General features: G+C 40.7%; 2 protein-coding genes across 2 annotated transcripts in view; one reads left to right on the top strand and one right to left on the bottom strand.

Annotated features, from left to right (window-relative positions):
• LOC138973593 (uncharacterized) overlaps window positions 1–18,689 on the top strand; it is a 409,985-nt gene that overhangs the window by 61,604 nt on the left and 329,692 nt on the right. The window lies entirely within an intron of this gene.
• LOC138973570 (keratin-associated protein 4-5-like) lies at window positions 4,076–8,910 on the bottom strand. Its single transcript, XM_070346288.1, has 3 exons — window positions 7,155–8,910; window positions 6,825–6,909; window positions 4,076–5,230 (listed from the first exon to the last, which is right to left on the bottom strand). Exons 1-2 carry the CDS (start codon window positions 7,648–7,650, stop codon window positions 6,869–6,871), a joined length of 537 nt encoding a protein of 178 aa, XP_070202389.1. The 5' UTR covers window positions 7,651–8,910; the 3' UTR covers window positions 4,076–5,230; window positions 6,825–6,868.

The following is an 18,689-nucleotide window of genomic DNA, read 5'->3' as shown; positions in this document are numbered from 1 at the left end:
AACTTCCAGACATTGATTCCATCGTCAAGGCCGAACTTGATGAAAACATCCGTGACCGCGACAAAATCCGGAAAGAAATAGGGAAACAGTATGCCGATGATAAGCGCCCTGCAACAGAAACAAAGATAGATGTGGGTGATGACGTGTTGCTTCAGCAGAAAAGACAGGACAAGTTGTCAACCACTTTTGAGCCGGAACCATACAAGGTGGTAGACAAAACTGGTTCTCAACTTCTTGTCGAATCACCAGCCGGTGTTCAGTACAAGAGGAACGTCGCACACACCAAGAAATATGTTCACAGCAAACAGACAAACGAACATACAGACAACGCGAACGTTCCGGACACGCAGACAAACACACAGACAAACACGCAGACACATGACCAAACAGTTTGTCCACAACCGCTCAGACAGTCCACCAGAATCAGAAAACCACCTGAGAAGTTGAAGGATTACATTGTGGGAAACATGTAATTTTGCATCATGCAAATGTTTGGAAATGCTCTTGTTAAGGTTGAACAAAATGTTGATATGTTTGAAGTTTGACAGTAATGTTCAGTATGGCTATTATGCAACAGTTTAAATGTTTAAACAAATGTATTTACAGTTCGTAGTCAAGTGGACAATGTTAAAATTTTGAGTTTATTAACTGTTCAAATGTTTGAAGAAAGAAAGGGAATGTAGCATAGCAGACGACACATTACTGATGTGATTGGGGAATTGTCTCCCTTACATGTGTACTCGCCAATGCCACCTACCGGAGTGAGACAGTACGAATAAACAGGCAGTCAAAATGAACTACGAGTTCGAGTGTATTAGTATGGTTGTGCTTCGAGCAGGTTATGTCTGTCGTACCCTTGGGAGCGAGTCTACAATGACCACGAGTTGATTACTGGAAAATAAACCACGAGTGGGTATTTGCAGCCGCTTGGTAATTCACGAGTGTGCGGAGCACACGAGTGAATTACCAAGCGGCTGCAAATACCCACGAGTGGTTTATTTTCCAGTAATCAACGAGTTGTCATTGTTTAAGCTATTTATACAAAGAACAACACGGGTCGAACATGCAGTCATGCAGACGACATTTTGTAGGCAATTTCATTTCAGCCTAATCACTCAGAGTGTCAAATGCGCGTCATTCATATAGTCCCTATTGTTTTACTTTATTCTTAGTCTCCGACTCGTCGGCATTATACTTGTCTGGTCTAAATATCGGACCCTATTGCTACGATTAAAACACAATAGCGTTTATATAGCTATTCTGACATTACATTCTGTGTTAAAATCATGTTTTTGTCAGCAACAAGGACCAGAATGGTCCATGTCGTTGACTGATTGCAGACGACGGTTCCCTTTCCGCATGAAGCCACGGAAATAACCGAACATTGAAAAACCCACGGACATGTATTACGGAGAAAACTCGGGATAACCGGATGTTTAGCATTACGTCAATATGCTAGGAATCATATGACGTCATGACGTATCATGCTTGCCTACGTAGATTGTATGTTCGAAAGTCTGACTTCTGTTGTGAATTCGCGTGGTGAAGACTGCGGTAAATCTGTAGATGATAAGAGAACAAGGATTGTCTCAGAAGAAACGACTAAATGTTTCAGACCGGTAACTTCATTTCAACATTGCACTATATAATGGACGTTCTATGTGACAGGAGAGTTTGCTGATTTTGTGTTTAACATTGGAGAGATCGTCTGCTAGAATCAGAGATAGGTCGCTTCAGATTGCAGCTTCTGAAAATTTGCAAGGTTTGTTGCCTGTTAAAGAACTGGATTTTACACGTAATGTATGTCATGTACAGTAAGCAACAACATAAACACACACAAAGCAAATGGCATCGTCTGTCGACTAGTCACAAAAACAAACCTGGCGAGGTATGCGTGTACTTTATACACGTCAGCCATTGTTGTTACAGTTTTGAGTCAACGTTGTATTCTTCCGCAACAGGGTCCAATCGTCTGGGTTTCAAATGTCATGTTCTAAAAATAAATTCTAGTATTGATTATTTTTTAGCCCTCTTTATTCTTACTTCGAATAATCCACGTGTGATTTTGGTGTAATCAAAGTAGTTCGTTCTAATTTCTCACTTGTCTAAAAATAATCAACTAGATTTAATCCACCCCTCGGTTCCATTACAGGAGTTGTATAAATAGAGCTTAAACAATGACCACGAGTTGATTACTGGAAAATAAACCACGAGTGGGTATTTGCAGCCGCTTGGTAATTCACGAGTGTGCGGAGCACACGAGTGAATTACCAAGCGGCTGCAAATACCCACGAGTGGTTTATTTCCCAGTAATCAACGAGTTGTCGTCATTGTTTAAGCTATTTATACAACGAACAACACGGGTCGAACATGCAGTCATGCAGACGACATTTTGTACGCAATTTCATTTCAGCCTAATCACTCAGAGTGTCAAATGCGCGTCATTCAAATAGTCCCTATTTTTTCACTTTATTCTTAGTCTCCGACTCGTCGGCATTATACTTGTCTGGTCTAAATATCGGACCCCATTGCTACGATTAAAACACAATAGCGTTTATATAGCTATTCTGACATTACATTCTGTGTTAAAATCATGTTTTTGTCAGCAACAAGGACCAGAATGGTCCATGTCGTTGATAGCAGACGACGGTTCCCTTTCCGTGAACAGCTCAGATCATGGGTTACTGAAGTGTTGCACAGACGGTCAAAAATAAAGTGCAAGAGAATGCACTCTAAGTGATATAGTACTGTTGCTTAGAGTCTGTAGGATGCAAAACGGCGAAAAACGCAAAAAGAAACAAGCGTTCCAGACTTTGACAGTCTTTCTGTGTTGGTTACCGCAAATTCTTCTGCTCATACAGGTATAACAAACAAGTTAAGGATATGTCTTCAGTGCTATTGATCAGATGTTTAACAGCCGTGTTTGGGTCACAGACTTATGTGTATTCAAAGATATGCATTTCTTCTTCTCAAAACCGCTGTTCCTGGATTTGAGCAATATTGTACTATGACGTCACAGGTCCTTGACCACGCCTACCCTCAAAATAGCGTTTTTGATGGTAAGACTCACTTTCAACCGTGGAAACGGTGACTTAAACTGAACAATATTTCATATTTTTTACCCCAGAGAGTTTGTTTGGTATCTGAACTTACAGGGCATACCCATTCCGTGTAAATCCACCGGGCAGTCAGGCTGATTTAGCGTGTAAAAGAGAGTGACCGCCATATTGGATCGTGGTTCTGGATGATGTTTTTGCCGGGTAGCTGCAGTTGATGTGCAATAAATGTAACACCTTAGGTAGCAGGCTCCCCACATTTTACAGAACAATGACAGAAACCCTCATCTGTATTCGTTTCAGTACTAAGAGCAAAACGAAACAGAAACTGTAACGGTTTTCCGTTAATATTTTGTTATATCAAATCTTATCTTATGTACGCGCATAACGTAGACACCAAGACATTCCAATGCATCCACACACATTGAGGCAACACTGGTTCAACATATTTTATGATAATGCATTCAAGTTGGCCGCATATTTTATTGGAATGAACTGACTAGCAGGGGGGAAATTCGGCCTGAATACGGCTGGAAACACAGAATCAGTCTATGTTTCTCGCAATACCTTTACACTCAGTTGACAAAAAAGGAACATAACTAATTCTAACAACCAATACAGCTACGACATTTAACTTTCCAGCAAAATAAGTAACATTACGTAAAAATTGATATTTATTTAATAGGTTAGAAAAATAACGGTTCTAGCGAAGGCACTGAAACTTCTTCGGTGCAGAAAATAACAAAACTCTCCAAACTGAGATAATCGGCAAACGTATTTATCATACACATAAAAAGTAGAACTCGAGACAAACATTCTGATATGCATTACATGGGGAAACATTATACAGTGACTTAGCATGAAACGAAAAACTCTACCAACTGAGCTACCGGGCCCCCATCTGGGAATAGCGCGCGTCCTTTTAAACAATTAACCAATCAGGGTCCAGCATCTAAGACACACTTCCAAGTTTACAATAAACACAGCGATCCTGAAGGCAGAAACAATGGGTGGGTCAGGGGGAGATAATTAGATTAGGACTGAAAGAGAAAAACAATTAAATGACCGGACATAACATAACTCTATGAGTGTTGGCAGTTCACCCTGTCACAGTTAGAAAGTATGGGTCGTACAAGACCCACATCTTCTGGACTTTGTAGGGCAAAGCGTGATTCGGTGCAGGTCAATCAAAACAAGAAGGGCAAAGCCCATACGACTCACATGCTTGACCTTGACCTTTACATGACCTTGACCTTCAGGGTCAAGGTCAAATAACTAAACCTAGCAATGACATCATACACTAAGAACTGCTTTACACATTTTTCCTACCAAAATACATGTGACCCAAGGTCAAGGTCATCCAAGGTCATGCAACACAAAGCTGTTAATTCAAGACATAGGAAGTACAATGGTGCTTATTGGCTCTTTCTACCATGCGATATGGTCACTTTTAGTGGTTCACTACCTTATTTTGGTCACATTTCATAAGGGTCAAAGTGACCTTGACCTTGATCATATGTGACCAAATGTGTCTCATGATGAAAGCATAACATGTGCCCCACATAATTTTTAAGTTTGAAACAGTTATCTTCCATAGTTCAGGGTCAAGGTCACTTCAAAATATGTATACAATCCAACTTTGAAGAGCTCCTGTGACCTTGACCTTGAAGCAAGGTAAACCAAACTGGTATCAAAAGATGGGGCTTACTTTGCCCTATATATCATATATAGGTGAGGTATTCAATCTCAAAAACTTCAGAGAAAATGGGAAAAATGGGAAAAATAGCTGTTTTTTAGACAACATTTATGGCCCCTGCAACCTTGACCTTAAAGCAAAGTCAAGATGCTATGTATGTTTTTTGGGGCCTTGTCATCATACACCATCTTGCCAAATTTGGTACTGATAGACTGAATAGTGTCCAAGAAATATCCAACGTTAAAGTTTTCCGGACGGACGGACGGACGACTCGGGTGAGTACATAGACTCACTTTTGCTTCGCATGTGAGTCAAAAATGTTTGCCCTTTGAATCTATTCTGCTAATACTGTAGACATTTTCTTGACAATTTCCTCATGGAACACGAAGGTTTTGCCATCCAATCCCAAGAAAACGTAGCGGCTCCTCACACGCTTCATCAACCGGACCTGAACACCTTCCTCTTCCAGCTTGTCGATCTGGAACAAATACAATAAGTACCGACTCATACCTAAATCCGTTGCAGAGTATTATATTTATTTACTACCATGGAAGTTGATGTTAACCTGTGATTTGTAAAACTGTAAAAACATTTTACAAATTACGTCGAACCTAAAACCACAAAGTAATACATACCTTTTCATTTTATTAGTATTAATATTTGCTGTCCAGATCCCAGTCAACCAGGCCAAAAATCCACATGAAAATGGAAGTGTTTGAGTAAATCTGCACATGTTATTATTTTCTATAATTCGATTTCGAAGCGTGATAAGCGCAGATTTGTTTGTCTGTCGGTGTGTCCGTCACAAACATGTGCACGGGAGTTCTCAAAAACATTCTCAACATCGTAATTACCGCCCTGGACTTTCGAGATGACAAGAAAATATCGGGCGCATTTACGTCATTTGTAAAAAAAAAATGTTTTACATATCTCGAGGTGTGCCACGTGATTTGTAAAACAGTGGTTACAAATCACGCGGCGCGCCCCGCGATTTCATCATTTGTAAAATGTTTTACATTTCTACAAATCACGGGTCAACAGTTGAGATCAAATACATGACGTAAAAAGCTCTGTCAACGCACAAGTATGATTTGACAAAAATGTCATCTTTGTGTACACACGGTTTAACAACATTATAAGATGTTGGCGTGTGAAAGCAACTTTCTGTGTTTTGAGTTCATAAAATGTTGGGATAAGTATGCCAGGTTGCACAGTTCTGTAGGTTCCTCTCAGTATTCCACCCCCTTGGTTTTCAGTTGTAAATATCTAAGCTTAGTGATTGAATGTGGAAGCTACGTTTGGTCAAAGGTCACAGAAGATGTGCGTCGTGCAGCGAAGGAAAGAATCGCGATCTTGTTTCCGACTCAGTGCCTCTTTGTTTTTCATTAGACCTGTCATTCTGCTTGCTCGGCTTGTTAGATGTTTGCATATCTCGTTGCTCTGTTCTTTGCTTTTATTATTATTTCTTATTTGCGCTTCGTTTAGTGATACAGCGTCTTGTGCACGGGTCAAAATGTGTGTGTCAGGGATCAATTGGTTTGACTTGAACTTGACGTTCCTGTTTCTCTGAACGTCTGTGTATCGAAACACGGATACACGCACTCCATGACCTTGTACGAAGACAAAGCGTATCACTAGGTTTCATTTGTTTGTGATGAATTTATGACCTTTCATGAAGTAGTTTTGTTTTTTGTTTACTTGTGCCAGTTTGCCAGTTCGTTTTTTTGGAACTTTGCAAAGTAGTGTCGTCTGTCTAGGTCTGGTGAAACGCCAATGAAAAGAGCCGAAGAATCCCCGAGCGTTTCTATTGGGTTTGCTTTTGATCATCCATGTATAGCCCGCTTCCTGCAACTATGGTAACCAGGGATTTATTGCATCGGGAACATGAGATTTATTTCCCAGGTGTTTGTGAATGAAAACTCGTGAAAATGATGACAGTATCAGTTATTGCGTGCTACACTAAGTAATATGCTATTACAGTACTAGCTATCAATAAATTGAAAAAAGTGATTGTGAAATTATCACACCGTGTAGTGTTGTGCTATGCATTAATGCGCTCAATCAAAACTTACTACTGCAACACAATGCTTTCCCTTGGCTGCAATCCCATTGACAGTCAACAGGTAGGCTCACACGTAGTCCCCAATCTTGAGTTCCCTGTTAAAAAGAAAATCTGTGTCAGAGTGTGTGAACTGGCTTTAGTATTTTATTCAAATTTTGAATTCCTCATTCTTTTGTTGAAAAAAGTATTCTTTGTGCATGTGAATGAGAGTGATCAATATAGATTCTGTACATACGATTTTAAAATAATTATAGTGAAACCAGTGTGTGCAATTGCAACCAGTTTTAGTCTTATGAAATATTTACATTATTACAATTCATGTTAAAGTCTTTAGGTCTACCTCTTTGCTGGATGGTCTGGCAGCTGTTGAGGCGTCGATGGCTGATCTGGCAGGTGAACGCGCGTAGATGGCTTATCTGGCAGGTGTGCGGGCGTAGCTGGCTGATGTGGCAGGTGTACGGGCGTAGCTGGCTGATCTGGCTGGTGTCTGGGCGTTGTTGGCTGATCTGGCAGGTGTACGGGCGTCGCTGGTTGATCTGGCAGGTGTCCGGGCGTAGCTGGCTGATGTGGCAGGTGTCCGGGCTGATGTGGCAGGTGTACGGGCGTCGCTGGTTGATCTGGCAGGTGTCCGGGCGTAGCTGGCTGATTTGGCAGGTGTCCGGGCGTAGCTGGCTGATCTGGCAGGTGTACGGGCGCAGCTGGCTGCTGTGGTAGCTGCACAGGCGAAGCGTGTCCGGGGGCCGTTGGCTGGTCTGCCCGTGCTTGTCTCCGTCTTGGAGGTGCAAGTCGCGACACGTTCCAGTCTCCAGCAATTTCAGCATTTTCACAGTCAGCATCTTCTTGGCAGCCCTGACAAAAACAAGAGCGCTCTCGTGTTGCAACCACGAAAGGTTGGATTCTCTTCACGCAGTGAAGTCTCTGGGTGTTCTTCAGTGGCTTTGTCCCTGTCCGCTCTGGCCTGTGCCTGTTCACATCTTCTGCAGGCACATACACAAACCGACGTTTGATGTGGCTGTGCTCATCCGTTCCTGCACGCGGAAGACAATTCATGTGTTGACATCATGACAAATAAACGCAACAGCTTTTAAGCTTAAGAAAAACACCAAAAAGTTAACTATCAGACCCCATTACTTTGACGGCCACGAATTCGGGAATCACAGAACATTACAAATCACGTATTTCCAAGTGCTGAAACGTATTTAATAGAATTCAGTTCCAACCAATGACTTTGGATACAATAGAAGAAACATTTCTTACCTTTGGATTTGTTCCAGCTTCATTAGGACAGCGAAAAAGTCCAAAACAAGAACATCACTGACGAAATCTCACGCCCATAACAGGTTTGATAAGTTTGACGGAACAAACTATGAGGTCACGCTCTCAATTACGTCATATTTTCACACAATATTTGGTGCATCAAAAGTCTATGGGCGCTAATTATGATACAGACAGCAATTTTTCAATACAATTTTCGTCTACTACAGCGTTTGAACACAATCTTCCGCCCATAACGATGTGACACGAAACTCATTTGACTTAACGAGAGTCGTGTTCTGCCGACACTATAATGTTTTTCTTTTTCAAAACACATTATTATGGTAAAGCTTTTCTATTTCTATGCTAAAAATGACTTTTCTTTGTTGTTAATGATATTTTGCAAGAATGCGACCTGCCTCAAGTTTGCCCATAACGTGTGACACCAAAGTTATTAGCGGAAGACAAATCTTCCGAGTGCAATGACATCTTAAAAGTCAGTTTACTGCAGCATTTTATCCCTCAGGCACATAAAAGAACAATAAGACTGTAGTATGCAGGCCTCCATTGCTTTCTTCTGTCATTGATGAAAGTACTGGCCTGGGTTTAAAAAGTGTACTGTCGCTGTGCAACAAATCAGTCGCCATTTTCTGCCGTGTTTTGTGAATAAAATGTGTTTAAAATCCACACACACAAAACAATGTTGTTGGTTCCTTTCATTTCGTTTTTGTTCATTTCAAACTAAGCAGTGTGGTATGCTTTGTTTCCTTTTAATTCAAACGGATGGCTTTAAAATGAGCATTTTAATCTGGTGGTGTCAATTTCACCCATGATCTGAGCCGTTCACTTCCGCATGAAGCCACGGAAATAACCGAACATTGAAAAACCCATGGACATGTATTACGGAGAAAACTCGGGATAACCGGATGTTTAGCATTATAAAGAGACCAAAAAGCAATGTACTCACGTTAAAATGACGAACACGGAACGAATAACGGCGACGTTTCGACCTAAGGGTCTTCTTCAGGCACAAAAACACAAAAGTACACACACAAAAAAAAGAAGAAGAAAGACGATAGAACAAATAAAGAGGAGAACAACTGACAAAACAACTGCACTGCACAAACCGACAAATGACAAAGACAGAGAAGCAAGGGAAGCTACTCGAGGAGAATGAAAAGCGGCAGTTTTGAGGTCTGTAGACCAAACAAAATGTGAGGGGGGGGTGCGTGAAAGGGAACGAAAGAGGAGACTCGCGTACCCGTGCGGACACACACACACACACACACACACACACACACACACACACACACGCACACACACACACACACACACATACACACAAGGTGGAACAGCGGGGGGAAGGTTGAGTCGCCACGTACTTGCCACAGAGCCATGACTCTGACATGATCAAGTACGTGGCGACTCCTTCGAGCGCAAACTCAGGGAGTCCCACATCATATCATCCCTTGGCACTACCTGCCCCGATGGAATTAACATTCGCCGTTAATTCATTCATCTCAACCTTCCCCCCGCTGTTCCACCTTGTGTGTATGTGTGTGTGTGTGTGTGTGTGTGCGTGTGTGTGTGTGTGTGTGTGTGTGTGTGTGTGTGTGTGTGTGTCCGCACGGGTACGCGAGTCTCCTCTTTCGTTCCCTTTCACGCAACCCCCCCCCCCCCCCCCCCTCACATTTTGTTTGGTCTACAGACCTCAAAACTGCCGCTTTTCATTCTCCTCGAGTAGCTTCCCTTGCTTCTCTGTCTTTGTCATTTGTCGGTTTGTGCAGTGCAGTTGTTTTGTCAGTTGTTCTCCTCTTTATTTGTTCTATCGTCTTTCTTCTTCTTTTTTTTGTGTGTGTACTTTTGTGTTTTTGTGCCTGAAGAAGACCCTTAGGTCGAAACGTCGCCGTTATTCGTTCCGTGTTCGTCATTTTAACGTGAGTACATTGCTTTTTGGTCTCTTTATTGTTCCCTCTCACATGCAGTCGCCATTGTTTAATACTTACGTCAATATGCTAGGAATCATATGACGTCGTGACGTATCGTGCTTGCCTGCATAGATTGTATATGTTCGAAAGTCTGACTTCTGTTGTGAATTCGCGTGGTGAAGACTGCGGTAAATCTGTAGATGATAAGAGAACAAGGATTGTCTCAGAAGAAACGACTAAATGTTTCAGACCGGTAACTTCATTTCAACATTGCACTATATAATGGACGTTCTATGTGACAGGAGAGTTTGCTGATTTTGTGTTAAACATTGGAGAGATCGTCTGCTAGAATCAGAGATAGGTCGCTTCAGATTGCAGCTTCTGGAAATTTGCAAGGTTTGTTGCCTGTTAAAGAACTGGATTTTACACGTACAGTAAGCAACAACAAAAACACACACAAAGCAAATGGCATCGTCTGTCGACTAGTCACAGAAACAAACCTGGCGAGGTATGCGTGTACTTCATACACGTCAGCCATTGTTGTTACAGTTTTGAGTCAACGTTGTACGTATTCTTCCGCAACAGGGTCCAATCGTCTGGGTTTCAAATGTTTTAAAAATAAATTCTAGTGTTGATTATTTTTTAGTCCTCTTTATTCTTACTTCGAATAATCCACGTGTGATTTTTGGTGTGATCAAAGTAGTTCGTTCTAATTTCTCACTTGTCTAAAAATAATCAACTAGATTTAATCCACCCCTCGGTTGCATTGCAGGAGTTGTATAAATAATATTTATCATCACAGGTGCTTAGGTCCGACTGCATACAGGGCCATACACACACTCTCTGTTGGAGAATATTACGGTCTGCCATGACTACCAAACACAGCATTCAGATTTGAAAAACAGAACGCTCAAAGACTCATTCTAAGAGCTTCTCCATGTGTGTTGTCATCTATCTAACTCCAAAAACAAACTGTGTAGCTCTCGGCTCAATTTCAAATCTGTATCCCTGGGAATAGTACATGAAATACTCAGGGTCGAAAGGTTGAACGAAAACTAGGAGTCGCGCAAAGCGTGTCACAATGAGTATTACAGTTTGGGATTCCTACTCAAAACACAGCTGTTTTCAATTTGAGTAACTCGGCGCTCAAACGTTTATTTCAGGGTATTCCTGGTGCGTGGTCACATAATTAGAACCCCAACCTGAACAGTATAGCTCCGGGGGCCAGTTGAGACAGTTTTCGTGTTAGATATAATCCCTTTAAGTATGCCTTACGAGATGTTCGAAGGTGTTTGAAGTGGGACTTTGCCGTAGTCAAGGGAAGGTTACCCGCAATAGGTCCCGGAAAACTTGACAGCTTTTTGCTTTCACAGTTTCTGAAAACACACACACACACACACACACACACACACACACACACACACACACACACACACACACACACACACACATACACACACACACACACACACACACACACACACACACACACACACACACACACACACACACACACACACGGAAATAATTACGCAACTAAACTTAGAAACATCTTACATCGGGTGAGAGTTAAACTTGGACAGTGTTGACTGGACCTCTGTCTGGTTATCAAAAGCATTCACATTGCCCGGAAGAAAGCTTTAACATGTTGTGAGTGCATCTTTACTTATCTATCCATTTATCTGTCAATTGACAAACATGGTCTCCGACTTTTCCTCTCGTCAGTCCTGAATGAACTTCCACAGTAGTGTCAAAAACGTTTAGCACTAAAGATCCAAACGATGCCAGTGATACTATTACAGACACCAAAAATAACTTCGCATCTTGCAACGAATTCATCGACATAATGACGTTTTTACTTGTCATCTTGGTTACTGGATTTCATTTACATCAATGCACATCCTGTGAGTATTCCTAATTAATCTGTCAAGTTGATGTGTTCCTATTGTTCTCTCTCCGTGTGTGTGTGTGTGTGTGTGTGTGTGTGTGTGTGTGTGTGTGTGTGTGTGTGTGTATGTGTGTATGTGTGTGTGTGTGTGTGTTTGTGTCTATGTGTGAGTGTGTGTATGTGCCTGTCTGTGTCAGTGTGTTTCTTGGTAACTTGTCTGGCTGCTACCTCCTACACTCATCTCATTTGACAGGAAGGTTTCTCTATGACGCAGAATTTTAATCACCAATGCAACGACCAAACATCGAGAAAAAGGAATCGCAATAATAATAATAATAATGCTATCCCTATCACTATCAGATCGACACACACACACACACACACACACACACACACACACACACACACACACACACACACACACACACACACACACACACACACACTCTTTCTCTCTCTCTCGCGACAGAACGAAGTGGTCACAGACTTACTATACCTGAGCGCTTATAACATTTTAATAAGCAATGTTACCCGCCTCCTTATTTTTTGCAACAAGTTACTGTACCCATCCCTTGCCTAATTGAAGCTGCCGGATGAATATTGTATACGCATACTAAACTCATCTTCTTATGTATCCTTAAATATGTTGGATAAATACCAAAACCCAGCGTTTTCTGTTTTGCAGCCTACAAACTAGGTCTGTTCCGCACCACACTTGGAGTGACCGTGCTCGCTTTATAAAACCAGGACGGTAAAATAAAAACGCTAAACAAGTCGCGTAAGGCGAAAATACAATATTTAGTCAAGTAGCTGTCGAACTCACAGAATGAAACTGAACGCAATGCCATTTTTCAGCAAGACCGTATACTCGTAGCATCGTCAGTCCACCGCATGGCAAAGGCAGTGAAATTGACAAGAAGAGCGGGGTAGTAGTTGCGCTAAGAAGGATAGCACGCTTTCCTGTTTTTAATCCAAACATATCATATCTATATGTTTTTGGAATCAGGAACCGACAAGGAATAAGATGAAAGTGTTTTTAAAACGATTTCGAAAAAAAAATTGATAATAATTTTTATATATTTAATTTTCAGAGCTCATTTTTAATCCGAATATAACATATTTATATGTTTTTGGAATCAGCAAATGATGGAGAATAAGATAAATGTAAATTTGGATCGTTTTATAAATTTTTATTTTTTTTTACAATTTTCCGATATTTAATGACGAAAGTCATTAATTAATTTTTAAGCCACCAAGCTGAAATGCAATACCGAACCCCGGGCTTTGTCGAAGATTACTTGACCAAAATTTCAACCAATTTGGTTGAAAAATGAGGGCGTGACAGTGCCGCCTCAACTTTCACGAAAAGCCGGATATGACGTCATCAAAGACATTTATCAAAAAAATGAAAAAAACGTTCATGGATTTCATACCCAGGAACTCTCATGTCAAATTTCATAAAGATCGGTCCAGTAGTTTAGTCTGAATCGCTCTACACACACACACACACACACACACACACACACACACACACACACGCACAGACAGACAGACACACATACACCATACCCTCGTTTCGATTCCCCCTCGATGTTAAAATATTTAGTCAAAACTTGACTAAATATAATAAAAAACGCTCGCGCTGGACCCGAGTACTCTTCAGACTGGTTCGCTTCCCCAGTATGAAAGTTTTTGTCTTGTGAAGCAAAGTGAGTGAACAAAAGCACAAAAGCACAACTCAAAAGTATTCAAACAAAAGTAACTGTGGGTATCCAGTGCAATTAAATGCACAGTCATGTACAAGAACGGCGTAAGGGAGGCAATCATGGGCATTTTCGAAGTTGCTGTATAAAATGGCAGGTACCGTCCCTTTCAAAGCTTGTGAATTCATTAACACACAACACAGAGCATGTTATGTATTGCATTCCGTTTGTCAAATAATTATTTGAATACTTTTTCATGTTTTTTTCACCAGTTTTAGCTAAATAATCATTATTTAGAAGCTCATGTGCTAAATAAGTAATTGTTTATAAACAATGTAAAACAATTCTAAATAATTTTTTATTTACGTAAACCATTCATTATTTACCTAAACAATTCATTGTTTACGTAAATAATTCATTGTTTACGTAAATAATGATTTATTTACGTAAACAATATATTATTTAGACTTATATTACATTGTTTATAAACAATCAGCAATGTTTCTAAATAAATCATTATTTACGTAAACAATGAATTATTTACGTAAATAATTCATTGTTTACGTAAATAATGATTTATTTACGTAAACAATATATTATTTAGACTTATATTACATTGTTTATAAACAATGAGCAATGTTTCTAAATAAATCATTATTTACGTAAACAATGAATTATTTACGTAAACAATTCATTGTTTAGGGAAAGCAGTTTTCATTATTTAGGGGAATCAAGAATTGACTTCTAAGCTTCATTTTTTTTCTTTGTGTATATACTATAATTCAATACAAGGTATCTCCAAACATTATTTATCAGAAAATGTTCGTAAATTTGTTTATTTTACAAGCTGAAATTGCCGTACGAAAAGAACTGAATGCGAAAACAAACAAAAGGTCAAGGTCATGACCGGGAGTGTTTAGTGTTTGCATTCTCTCCCTGGAAGTTGTTGAAAAAAAGTTTTCCGTCCTAAGTGTTCTGTTCTGTCTCAACAAAAACTGTTTGTTTCTCTTTCCATTTCTCTTACTGCATGATTAAACTTTTTGTTATCTGTAGGTTACACAACACACCACAACTTGGTATGAGCTCTGACGCGATGACGTCACACAGTCGTGTGCAGAGTTGTCCGGCCTTGCCCCATGCATTCCGGCGGAACTCGCGAGAAGGCAACACGTGAAATCTGCACTCTGAATCTCTCGCATTTATCGACATGGTCTCTAGTTGTAGTGTTAAACATTGCCATAACAGACAAGATAGAGATAGGGACAGAAGATTCTTTTCTTTGTTGTCAACGGAAAGGGCAAAGAGACAAGAGATTTGACTGCACGACGCCGGCGAGAATGGTTGGCACAGCTTCAGCTGAAGAATTTCAACTTTGAATCAACAGCTAGGAGATCTATTACGTGTGCTCTGATCATTTTGTCAATGGTAAGTACTCATGCTTTTGTTCACCTGCCTTGGTTAGTCTGTGTTTGATGCAAGCTGTGTTGTAATGGTAGTGTGTGGACAGTCGGTCAGTCCTGCACCGAGTGCAGTCTATGACTGAGTGAGTCAGTCTTACACTTACTCTCAGTGTAACAACTTATCATGGTTGCCCAAAACCATGACTTGTGAGAATGCCATATGTGTGAAATACTTGGATTTGATAATCAGAATTTATTTGAACACTAAATGGTCATTGTTGATACAACTTCATAGTTCAGTTTTAAAGGGTAGATCTGTGTCGAGATTTACTCATTCATTTTGTTTGGGCGACTTATTTTTAAAATAACTCCCAATCCATAATTTACAATACATTTGCCTTTGATTTTTTCTGCAGGGCAACCATCTGTGGGAAGTAAACAGTCCGAGCTGGACACCTACTTTGAAACTTGGGTATGGTGCAGGGACACAGCCTGACAGCCAACAAGGACAGTACCAGAGACTCAAGGACTGAAGGAGAGGAAGAAGCTTGTGGGGAGTGAGTCAACTCCTTGTCCTTCTCACCCTAATTTAGCAGAGGATGCTAGTGATGGCGACGGTGAAGGTACTTCGGATACAGCAGAACTGGCTGCTCCTCTTCCCGAGAGAGGTGACTGTGGCGGTACTTATTGCCAGACTGAAACCTATGACAATTTTGCCTGGATTTCTAAAGATGAAGAAAAGCAGCTACGGGATGAACTTAACAGGCTGGTGCTAGAAACTCGGGAACTTAAAGACGAACTTGCCAAGAAAAAAATGACACTTGAATCTTTGAGGGACAATGACGATACTGTACGATATTTTACTGGGATTTCTAATTTCTTCACACTTGTTACATTATTTGATTTTCAATCAATCAATCAATCAATCAATGAGGCTTATATCGCGCATATTCCGTGGGTACAGTTCTAGGCGCTCTGCAGTGATGCCGTGTGAGATGAAATTTTATACGGCCAGTAGATTGCAGCCATTTCGGCGCATATTTACCTTTCACGGCCTATTATTCCAAGTCACACGGGTATAGGTAGACAATTATTAAATGTGCCTAAGCAATTTTGCCAGGAAAGACCCTTTTGTCAATCGTGGGATCTTTAACGTGCACACCCAATGTAGTGTACAAGGAGGGGGGGGGGGGGGGGGGGGGGGGGGGGGGGAGTTCGGACACCGAAGAGAGTCTGCACACAAAGTTGACTCTGAAATAAATTTTCGCCGAACCTGGGATCGAACTCGCGCTGACAACGGCCAACTGAATACAAATCCAGCACGCTACCAACTGAGCTATATCCCCGATTTTCTTGCATCGCATTTGCCAACACACTCGCGCAGAGCACTGACACAGTTTCAAGCTCTCATTCATGCATATATACGCCTTAACACACCTCTGCAACACCTGGCATACATCTTTTCTGTGTCAAGAACATCTGCCAGCAAAGTTTTTCACGAGACTGTGCATATCATGTACCACTACCACAGACTGCAGCCACTTGTTTTCTGGCCAGACAGGCAAAGTATAAAGACAAGTATACCGCCACAGTTCCTTCCCTATCCATGGAACAGAGTATTGTCCATTATTGACTGTTTTGAAATATATTCATTGAGAGACCCTCCAGTGTTGATGCTATAGCGCTAGTGCACTCACCTGGTCTAACTACAAGCACAACAATACAATTAATATGGTGCGCCAAATTGATATTACTATCGTTAACTGTTATGTAGAGTTTCGAAACTATCGTTATCTGTTATATAGAGTTTCAGAAACTCTATATAACAGCTAACGATAGTTTTATCAAAAGCGCGTTGGTATCGTTCCCAAATGGGAAAACCCTGAAATGCCATTGCAAAATTGTCATTTTGCTACGAAATGTACATTTTAACTAGAAACATAATTTAAAAAACTACAACATTATTTAGTTAGTGACCGTTCTTCTGTTGTCGTCTTCTCAAATCATTGTTGAGTTTGTTTAATATTAGCTTTATCATTTGTACTTTCGGCCGTACCGTTTTCCACGTGTGCGGTTTGAAGACGGTAGGCCTACTGAATATTCGCGGAAAAGACCATGACGCATTACACAAAACAGTGGGTTTTTTTCAAAACAAACACAAAACAACGTGTTTCCCGAGTGACATCCCCCAAGGCGCGTTTTGGAAAACACTGCATGCTTTCGCATCGTGTACCGTTGCCCACTGCATGCATGCCAGCCGTATGTGTACAAACTGACCCGCACACAGCGCGGTAGCTAGAACGGGTCAAGCTGACACTGACCAATATTTCTGTGAAAACAGGAAGCGTCCTAGCTGTAACGAAGATTTGATTACTTGATTAAACGAAGCAGCGAAATGATGGACTTATCAGACGACAGTTAGTTGAATATGATCTACCAGGGATCGCGCTAGCTTTTTAAAAAACGCGTAAGTCATACGCAACGAAACGAAAAAAACGCGTCACGGACCAATATTTTTGCGTACTACGAAAACACGTACAGACACAAACAAAACACGCACGAAAGACTTAAAGACACTCCTTACCTAAATACGGCGAGTTTTCCTGTCTAACTCCGCGCACGCCTGTCGAATAACACCCCTGCTGTCTCCAACCTTCGGGCCTTGCGAGTTTGTTTCCCGCTCTAATACGACTAGACACACTTTCCGCCTTTTGGAAGCGCGAGATGGGAGAGCAGCTAATGTCTGTTTCATTATCCGACAAGACATTATCTGGTAATACCCTCGTTACGTTCGTTTGCGATACTTCGATGCAAAAAGAAACGGACTTTAGTTTTGACGCGCAGATTTCATGTGTGTCGTCACTTCTTGAGCCCTATAGTCAGTTTCAGGATCGGGTGATTATTAAGTCAGAGCAAAAGCGCTGCGTGAAGACAAGAAAAAGTTACAATATTTTTGCGTATGGCTTACGCGGCGCGGCGAAAAAAACGCGCCAACGACTTTTAAAATGCGTCAAATACGCAAACATCGTGCATAAACGCGATCCCTGATCTACTAAATCATGTTGTAGTAATTTAGTGCAAATTCGCTCGAACCTGAGACATGTCTCTGCTCGAACGAAACGTTCAGCAGCCATTTTGCCGGCATCAAAACATCCGACCACGCCATCGCTATTTTTAGAAACTCTATATAACAGTTAACGATAGTAATATCACTTGCGCGCACCATGCCGCCGTTTTGCGAAACCCTCGTTATCTGTTATTCATAGTTTTAGCAATAGCCCGCACAAACGCGCTATTGATATATTATAACTCTAAATAACAGTTAACGATAGTTTCGAAACTCTATTTAACAGTTAACGATAGTTTTGAAACTCTATATAACAGATAACGATAGTTTCAAAACTCTATATAACAGTTAACGATAGTTTCAAAACTCTATTTAACAGTTAACGATAGTTTTAAAACTATATAACAGATAACGATAGTTTTGAAACTCTATATATATAAGTATAACAGTTAACGATAGTTTTAAAACCCTGTATAACTGTTAACGATAGTAATACCAATTTTGTGCACCATAAATTAAATACCTAATATCAATTACACCTCAAGGCCATATTTCTTTTATTTCTAAAGGGTGGGGTGGGCTTTCAAGTGACAAGCACATCACTGCAAATAGTGGGTATCTAGACAATATTGTAC

This window comes from Littorina saxatilis, linkage group LG8 (assembly GCF_037325665.1).
Source record: "Littorina saxatilis isolate snail1 linkage group LG8, US_GU_Lsax_2.0, whole genome shotgun sequence".
NCBI classification, from domain to species: Eukaryota; Metazoa; Mollusca; class Gastropoda; order Littorinimorpha; family Littorinidae; genus Littorina; species Littorina saxatilis.
The sequence above is the reverse complement of the archived record's forward strand: the minus strand, read 5'-3'. Positions and strand labels throughout refer to the sequence as shown.